The sequence below is a fragment of the Coptis chinensis genome, unplaced genomic scaffold (genome assembly GCF_015680905.1).
Source record: "Coptis chinensis isolate HL-2020 unplaced genomic scaffold, ASM1568090v1 utg2340_pilon_pilon, whole genome shotgun sequence".
Classification (NCBI taxonomy): domain Eukaryota; kingdom Viridiplantae; phylum Streptophyta; class Magnoliopsida; order Ranunculales; family Ranunculaceae; genus Coptis; species Coptis chinensis.
This window is the reverse complement of record NW_028238126.1, coordinates 55,748-65,814: the sequence shown is the minus strand read 5'-3', so window position 1 is coordinate 65,814 and position 10,067 is coordinate 55,748. Positions and strand designations below refer to the sequence as shown.

Sequence of the window (10,067 nt, the reverse complement as noted above, 5' to 3'; positions counted from 1 at the left end):
TGAAATATCAGTTCAACTCATCAAGCTAGCAAGATGGACTCATAAATGAGTACATCTCGCTAGGGACTTGAGATGTAGTGATCTTGTTTTCTAATGAAAAGCGATGTAACTAATTCTTGCATGAGTAGGTTAATCCTTTCCATATCATTCTCTCTCTATCTCATTTAATAAAACAACTTGTAATTTCTAGATAATTTGTGTAATAAGTCATTTTTAAGAAGTAAAAATCTATCTATCAAATCTTTTTCACTAGTTCCCTCTAAAAGATAAATTTCAGCTGTGATAATTGGCCTAGTCCTAAGGTTTGGATGAACATCCTTACTCTAATTATACTTGCGAGAAAATGTGAGTAAGGTGACATTGAATATTAGTATCTTTTGAGGATTCGTGTAGCAAATACAATAATCTATCAAAAGAGCTAACATCAAATGGCGCCGCTGCCGGGGATCAAACCCGGGTCACCCGCGTGGTAGGCGGGAAATATCAAATGGCGCCGCTGTACGCTTAAGGACTAAAGGAACATCCCTAAACACCTAGATTAACTCAATGGGGAACCCCCCATCTCTAAACTTTTCATCTCTTTCATTTTATTTATTTCTGTTTCCGTTTATTTGCCGCAACGTGCCTGACGTGCTCACTGGAGGGTTTTTTTTTTTCCACAAGAGTTACCTCGGACCCAGACTTGGAAAAGGATTTGCAGGAACTTCTAAAAGACTCTGTAGAAATATGTGGTTCTGCAGTCAGAGAAAACTCGTAGATGCGTGTGTTTTCCTAGTAGACGCGAGCCTTACTCTTGTGAGCTAGTTTATCAATCGTGATCTCTAGTGAAATTTTATTTCACCAGTTCAAATTTCGTGGTCAGAATCAACTGTTCTGTAGCAGATCGCTACAGATCTGAGTGTCTCACACTCTTGACTCGGATTTCATCAGTACGATCAGATTTCACTAAGTACACGAGAGCTCGATCGGACGCTTATTTCTTTGGCAAAGTGGTGGGACGCTCACAGGTTCTATGTTTTGCATCTTTTAAATTGTACGGCTATGCTATGATACGTATCGTATATATTCATGTTTTGTTTGTATCTATGTAATATATGTTTTGTTAGAACATATAGATATATTAGCATGTTAGAACATTTTTCCATATTTACCATATCTATTACCTTATGAGTGGTTTAACATTGCCTAATACCATCTCTATACAAATAAGTGGTATGCCCGTTAACACACACACACACACATATATATATCAGTAGAATATTTTTGCCGTTTAATTTATATATCTATCTACATAGCGAATCTTTGCATGATAGTCGATATATACACATTAATATAATATCTTTCCATGGTAGCATATATATAAGTATGGATGGAATATATTTGCATGTTGGCATATATAAGAGCATCTCTAGGTGGTGGTAGTATACTCTTCAAATTTGAAGAAGAAATTTGGAGAAATTGGTCGCAAATTTTGACCAATTCTAACTGGTCACAAATATCGACCGTAAATACGATTGTAGACCCTACCACGCGCGCCAGTACTATTGTCGCGTGACATTACCACTGTCGCCCCCAAGTTGAAAAAAAAAACTCACACGATATTTCCACTGTCGCACCAAATTAAAAAAAAAAAAATAACTTCGGCGGACATTAGTAATGACGCCGCCAATACCAATCGGGCGCTGATCTTTGGTCAAAAGTTAAAAAAAAATAAAATAAAATAAAAATCGGGCGACATTACCAATATCGCTCCGCATCTGCATCCAAATTGTCAAACTTGCGAACAAAAATGTGAACGGATAGGTGATGCGGCCAAATATACTACCACCTAGAGTTGGAATTCTAGGAAATTCCGAATTTTTTCTTCAAATTTGAAGATTTTGACAAATGATACTACTACCTAAAGATGCTCTAACTTTTGAGTTGTACACATAGTAATCGTGATATTTTTCTAATTGGAGTAAGTTGGGAGGTGTTTTAGTATTTTGGCTATAACTTTGGCTACGGTTGTCAGAATCACGCATGTGACCCCAATTCGGAAAGATCTCGATGCCACATATTATGAGCACGTGTCAACAATATTTGTGCAGTGAGTTGCTTTTTTGGTCTAGTTTGGAACGCATTGGTCTAATTATCTTGATTTTGGCGTTTCAACACAATGGAAACATGAGTCGATTCTGGAATAGGAATAGGAATAGGAACAGAAATTGGGAACTGGTTTCTTCCCAACTCAAGAATCGATCATGTGCCGTGGGATCGAAGTGATAAAAAGATAGATCCTGTGCCATTTATTTATAGAAAAGTAAAGAAGAAGAAAAACAAAAATGAAGAATCTGGTGTTGGGTTTCTTGTTAGGGGCGTTGGCGATTATCGTGGCCGAGGCTCTGTGCGTGCTTCTACTCTGGAACCGATTTTTGTTGAACAAGAAGAAGAATAATATTTCGACATCTGAATTGGACCATCATCAACAATCCCTTGCTTTTGCTCCCTCCAAGCAGGTGCCTACACTCTCTCTTTTTCTGTCTACCCACTCAAACCAATCAATTTATTACCTAGAACAGCAATAATAATAATAATTGTAACAAACTAATAATAGTTAACGTGCTACATTTGTTCTTAAGAGGTGTTAGATGCTTGGACAGGTGGTGGGGCTTTCCCTTTGTTGTTTGGCCTATCCAATTTTAAAGTTAAATTGATTTTGGATTGTATGGGTAGCTTCGGCTTAATGGAATTTCACTTTACCCAACAAAAAAAAAGGGAGCTTGCACCAATTTACTAATCAATGGGGTTTGTTTAATTTGTATGGCATTAAGAATAACTCGTAACCTAGGCATCATGCACTTCATGTGTCTTCATTGTCTCCTTTCTTTTGAATTATGCGTTCTACTTATGCTTCTTGTCTTGTTGAATCAAGTGTGTATATATATAGGAGGTGGTTATATGAACTCCACCTTATAGTGACTTCAAAAGTTACTCCACTCCTAAAAGTGGACTTACAAGATGAATTGAGGACTATTTTTTTGTCAAAAGTTGTACGGAAATTAAAAAAATATGGGCCGTTGGATAATCTCATAACATTATAAACGATTTTTGACGAGGCTATACATCTTCAAATGAGCTGATTTTTTGTGAGGATGATCTCTATTGGGTGGAGAACATCTCCACCAAAAATCAACTTCTAATTCATTGTATTTAGTGGTGGAGTTTTTTTGGAGTCACTTGAAATGGAGTTCATATAGCCATATATATATGTTGTTGAAAACTTAGTGTAAAGCAAAACTAACTAAAAATTTACAAATAAACGTTTTGATTTGTGCAAAACTTTGTGTCCGGATCCTATAATAAGCTAAGTCAATGGAATAAGTTTGCTCATACTGGAAATTGAAAATCTGTCTATCACACACTGTCAGATATCTAAGCTCCTAAATACTGTTTTGTAGACTATCTGCCTTCAGTGTCACATTGTTACATAATTAGGATCACGATGAATTCTACCTCATGGATTAGGAATCTTAAGTTTCCTAATAATTTGGTTCTTTGTTGCACTGTTTTAGGAGTATATATGCTTACGTGGGAGCTAATTTTTTTTTTATCATAAGTTGGATTTGTTTCCTACTTAAACTCTTAAGATTTTGTTAGAACTCATATCTTGAGGCAAAATATTTAATCTTAGTCCCAAATTAACTTTATCATATTAAATCTGGACCACCACTTAGCTCTTTAAGTCCTCAGGACCAGTCTCTCCTATTATGTTAGATTGTATGGATTCTTGGAGTTATAACTATATATATTCAACCATTAGTGTTTCAGTGTCATAAGATGACAATGAACCTCTGTTTATACTCCGAAACCCAATAAAGAAATTGTGTCATCTATCTTTTATCTAGTTGCTTCACAGCTCGCATCTTTTTTCATAAGCAAAACATCTTTGACTCACATACGCACATTTTATTTTGTAATATGCTTATAACCTGGGAAGGGTGTGGCACATACTTTTGTGATTTATCTGAAATTTAAATTTATCCTTTGTGCATTTTGTGATGACAGGGAACAGTTTGGGCATTAGAACCAGAAAAGGTACCAAAGGTATGGTCGGAGGATAAAGTACTCAAGGAGCAAAAGAGTAAAAAGGAAAATTTGGAGGTTTTACCTGTCAGGAAACATGCAAAGATCGAAAACCATTCACTTATTCTGAAAGATTCAGATGGCTCTCAAGCAACTATCAAGCTTGTTGGTTGCACCATATTATCTGTTTCAGCGCCAAATCTTTCCTCAAGAAAGTGGTAATCTCCACAAAATATGTGCTCTTTTAGAATCCTAGAAACATGGGTGTGGAAATACAACATTCTCGTTTATTTTTTAGTTTACTCCTGGAAACATGAACACATATAGACACCCGTACACACTCAGGCAGGAAATCTCCCATGCCTATAGCACTCCCGCCCAATTCATCCATTAAATCAGAATATGCTACTTAAGTTTCATCCTCATACCTTTGGATAGACTTGTGCTTCAAGCATATGTCGGCGCGCCTCCTGCATGTTTTCATTATAGTGCATGTTGGCATGCCTCCTGCACATGTTGGCCCAAGCACACACTGGTTTGCCTTCAGCAAGTCAAGTTATAGCACACACACATTCCTACAGCTCGTCTTATGTCATAGATATTTAGGCATTCAACATAGATTCTTGTTACTCATCCAGAAGACTGTGATCGACTGTCAGTCTGTCTGGTTGTAGCCAAGTTAAATGAACAATTTTTTTTGTGGTACTCAATTTTTTTTCTATGATCTGATCTTTTTGCCCGATGGCCACTTTTTAGGGCCAAAAGATACCCGATTAAAGTTGAAAGCGGAAGCTCTGTGATTTACAAAGGAAGCAGAACATGTTACTTGTATTTTGAAACTTCTTGGGAGAAGGAATCATGGTGTAAAGCCCTCCGACTTGCTTCCTGTGTTGACAAGGAAAGGAAAACATGGTATGCTGGATTGAGCAAAGAGTTCCATGATTATCTTACATCCTTGAAGGCAGGATATCCTTCATTTATGAAACCCTCCACAGGGTTCTTCAGTGAGCCAGCATCGGATAGGGCTATGAGAACTGATGCCTCTTCTTCAAAGGTTAAGCCTTTTCATAAAAAAGCTTGCAAAGAAGGCTTCAAAGAGTGGTTTAGAAAATAAGGGAGGTGGGATATTCTCTTCAGCGAGTGAAGAGAGAAATATAGGTGAAAATTCTCATCCATTCCAAGATTTATATTCTACTGAATCCACAAATACTATTTCAACACAGACAGCCGCCAACAGTCAATTAAGTGAGGACACAGTTCCACCATTGCAATCACCTTTTACACAGTCAGGAAGCCATGGTCAGATCCCGGTCATCTCTGATGCAGATTTTGATGTCAAACTTCCTATTGACGAGGGGACACTATGCTGGAATTTGTTAATCTCTCGGCTTTTCTTTGACGCCAAAAGAAATACAGACATGAAAAGCTCCTTCCAAGCACGGATTGAGGTTGTCAATGATTACTATTTCATGTCCCCTTGTAAGTTAAATGCATCACAAATCTTGGTGAAGTGGATCATTGTTATTGATGGACCACCACCCAGGAGGTTGATATAATCAAAATTAAATCTTTGAAGCATATGAATCCCAATAAGACAGGATATCCCAGCTCCTCCAAAAGAGGAAGCTTTTATATAACAGTTGGTAGGATTTTCACATGCTCAGTGTCATATTTTAAGTGTGTAGGATATTCTATACGGCTTGCCTGAACACAACCTTAGAGATATCAACTGGCAGTCATGCCCATCAGGTGCTATGTCTAACAGGGTATCAAGAGAATGTAGAACGGATATATGATGTTGCTCCTTTTTTATTTAGAACTGATAGGAATAGGATGTTATGATACTAATCATCACGCTCTCTCTTTTTTTTTTTCCTGATAATAGGTACAGTTGGCCTATGTTTATTTCCAATATTTAAAAGTTTACCCCTTTGAGACCACATGTTCTTTTAAGTCAAAAAGTCATCTGATTCTTCTTATTCATCATATTTGTATGCTACTTCATACTTGATTCTGGTCATCTTCATCTGTCATTACATAGTGTGAGTGTAAGTTAGATGCTTAGACACCATAAAAACTCTAAGAAATATAGTATGTATCTTCATCTTTTTGGCCAAGTTACATTGACACGGACACGCAGTCCATATCCAACACGGATAATGGAGTGTCTGACATGGCTAAATATCAAAAACTAAGGTATATCACACAATATGTATGTGTGTGTGTCCGATCACGGACACATGGATAATGTGATTCTGACACAGATTATTTTTGAAATATGGTGTGTCCATGTAACACAGCTTTTTGGACCACTCGTTTTTGTAGAACTTGATCTCTAGTTGGTATACTAATTTATGTTGATTTCCTGATCTATGTATGATTGGATGATTTGGTTTAGCAAAAATAACTAGTATATGTTTCTCTAGATGTATGCATAGAGTACTAAAAATTTTCATTAATCATCAACAGAGAACACTTTCCAACATGAGGACCCCAAGTTTCATCGGTGGAGTCACATGTACTAGCTTAGATCTTGGAACCATTCCTCCTTATATCCATAGTATGAGGGTCCTTCCGACCGACATGAACGAGGTTTGGGCCATGGAAGTCGACATTGAATATTCTGGTGGCGCGGTAGTAGATATAGAAACAAGACTTGAAGTTCGAGAAGCTGAATTTGAGAAAGTACATACAAGTTTAGACTCGGGTTCTGTTAATGATGTAACATCAGATCTTCTTGAAGGTTTTGAGCATTTTGGGAATCAATTGAAGCTTCCAGGTGAGAAAGTTGATGAAACAGAGAAGAGGGATGAAGGGGATGTTAAGTTTGGTAAGTACGAATAGAAATATTTCTATCTTCACCGACAAAAAGAAGAAAATGTTTTCCATATTGAACTGACTTCCTATGTCATTATCATTTTCATTTTAGTCCCAAATTTTGATCAGCAACAACAGTCCTCTTTCGTCAGCTAATTCTACCAGTTACATAATTTGTCATATGTCTTATTTCTTATACGTCTGCTATATTTCTCGAGATTGATACTTCAACTCTCATAGTAATTCAAACCTTTCGGATTGTTCTATTTGGAAGGAGTTGAGATTTAGATTATTGCTAATGAAGAAGAAAGTCTGGAGAGAAATGAGAAAAAAAGAGGATACGGCCTTGGTTAGTTTTGGCCTTGTATCACTCCAATATGTATAAGAAAATAACTGGGTTTAACATAAGAAATTGGAATGCCTTCATTGTTTGTTTTCATTCCTTTTTTTTCGGGCTAAGAGTTTATCTACAATAAGAAATTGTGTGGACACATGCAAATGCTTTACAGTAAAGTTTGAGTCAGCAAATAGCAATTAAATTATTAATGCAGTGTTTTCGATTTGGAATTGATTGCAGATGGAATGAAAAAGAGTAATAGCTGGAAGTCATCTTACATTTCGAGGTGGAAGTGTATTCTGAATTCCATTGCCAACCAAGTTTCACAGGTTAGTATATCATAATACCCTGTCTAGGCAGTGACCTTAATTTGTACACTTGTTATAGACAGCCAATAATTATATAGTTTTAGTAATTTGTTGTCACTGATAGAAAATCAAAATTTTACTGGAGTATAGCAGAATTAAAACTTAGATAGCTGTAGAGCGTGTCTCATGCTGATATAAGGGCATCAATTAGAAAAGGGAAACACACTCAAGAGTCACACTGTTTTGTAGCTAGTGCCTTCTATGTGTTGCTGCATATCTTTTCTGTTTTATCTGTCTCTATTACAGAACCATTTGATTGTCTAAATGCTATGGATAATGTCATTAGTGGGTAGCAGGGTTAGGTGGGCTTCGTAGTTCTTTTTGCTCCTTCCTCGTGGCCTGAGGTGATCTCCTCTCACCTCCCCTTTTGTATAATCTATCAGTTAAATTAAATTACCAAAAAAGAGAAGGGCGATCTGAAACCAAGAATGGATCTGAAAATTACTAGGCTTTCCTCCCAAACATGCACTGATTGTCTCTACCACCATCATACGCTTGTCACAAACTGTTCAGTCCAGCTTTTTCTGGAAGTTCAGCTGAAAATCAGATGGTTTGGCTTTTGGAATTTTCTAGAGGTTGAACTTCAGAATCCAATAAATATTGATTCTGAAAGTGAATGCTATAAGTCATCATTACCCAATAGTTTTGCTTCTCTTCAGGTCATGTCAATGCTTCTCTAAGTCCCATGTTGCGATCTAAGTTGGTTCCACTCAGTTGACTCTGCGTTGGAGTTCAATACTTCACAGCGTCTTGGGAGTGGTTGTCTGCCACAATCATCTGAGGAAGTAGAATGATGTTTGATTCCTTCGACTTGTTTCAGAACAGAGGAAGTGTACAAGTCTGTGGTTTGGTTGGCCCAACTTTTGTTGGCATTGGGAGTTAAAGCCACTGCTTGAAGAATATTAAACTTGTTTTAGTGATTATTTTTTGTAAATTTGTCAGTAGAGTTGGATGTTTTTAAGCTATTGTTAATTTTTTGTTTTCCTCTTGAAGGTTCCCATATCCTTGGCAATAAAGGTTTTGTCAGTTCGAGGGACATTGCGGATACATATAAAGCCACCTCCTTCCGACCAGCTGTGGTTTGGATTCACATCAATGCCTGAGATAGACTTCAACCTGGAGTCTTCCGTAGGAGACCACAAAATTTCTAGCGCACAAGTAGCTTTGCTCCTGGGGAATCGGTTTAAGGTCGGTTCTGGCAGATGTTCTCTCTCAATTCTTTAATTTTTCTTTTATCTGAATGAGGATATTCTGTACTATATTTCTCTGATAAATTTACATATATGCAGTATTCATTTTGCCTAGCTGATATAGTTATAATTCAATGTGGTCACTAGAGAGGGTTTGGTAGTTATCCTGGTTCACTATGGGAATGTTATGTAACATTGAGAAGATTTTCTTATGTCACTCTTGCAGGCATCCATCCGTGAAACTTTAGTTCTTCCGAACTGTGAGGGTGTATGCATCCCATGGATGTTAGCAGAAAAGGATGACTGGGCTCCTCGAAAGATCGCGCCATTTGTCTGGATTAATCAAGAAACTGTGAATGATTCTATGCCGTGTGAAGTATCCAGCTGTCAACCTTGTGATGCTACAACCAAACTTGAAGCTAATACATCCAGCAAACAAGGCGCCAACTGCCATATAGAGGTCAAGCGTGAAAACCCTGTACCAAGTGTTCAGCAGCTAACTCGTGAACTAGCTGGGGATTTGGGATGTTTATCCCAAACTGGCTCAACTCCATCATGTTCCAACAGTTCGGTCCAAGCCTCTGCAAGAATTGAGAACCCCACTATTGATTACAGAACCATATGAGACCAACAATAGCCGACTGGAAAACCCAGATAATCAATCAGCATCAAGGTCAGTTTCAGTGAGAGAGAAGCAGACACCCATTGGCGACGATGGGAATTCAAAGAGAGTTGGGAGGAAAGCAAAGATGATGGATTTAGGGAAGAAGATGGGAGAAAAATTTGAAGAGCAGAGGCGTAACCTTGAAGAAAAGAGCAGACACATTGTTGAGAAGATGCGAGGACCATGATTAAATACCTAACTGGTTCTCCATATTGAGCAGCTTCTTTTGTAGTAGATCCCCATGTATAGATTCATTTCTGATTATTACTCCTATATATATTTGTTCTGTCCGGAAGTGTCTATAAAATATGATGTCTTGTAGTGCAAAAGGGAAAAGAATGAAAATCCTTGCTTTCACAATTTGCGCTCTTTTCTTAATGAGTATCGCAGAATTTAGTTGTTTGTTAAGTAAAATATGGTGGCGAGTGGCGACAAGTGCAGTGAATTTTGTGGGGTAGGATGACATCATAGGTGAACGAACTTACTATCCCGTAACATATGACTCGGTTGAATAATCAATGTTATTAGAGCATTCCCAATTCCCAATGCAGGTGGTTTTGGGGGGTTTGTCGGTTTTTGTGAAAAAAGGGTGTGTGCAGAGGTGAAAAACTGGTGACTATTTTCTC

General features: G+C 37.5%; 1 protein-coding gene across 1 annotated transcript; it reads left to right on the top strand.

Moving 5' to 3' along the window:
* Window positions 1-2,180: 2,180 nt before the first annotated feature.
* On the top strand, window positions 2,181-9,801 carry LOC147473525 (uncharacterized). The gene is given in 9 exon segments (XM_086587327.1): window positions 2,181-2,498; window positions 4,048-4,283; window positions 4,822-5,128; window positions 5,130-5,513; window positions 6,535-6,895; window positions 7,460-7,548; window positions 8,581-8,775; window positions 9,004-9,348; window positions 9,350-9,801. Coding segments are annotated over 9 exon segments (2,370 nt in total). The 5' UTR covers window positions 2,181-2,324; the 3' UTR covers window positions 9,629-9,801.
* Window positions 9,802-10,067: the final 266 nt, after the last annotated feature.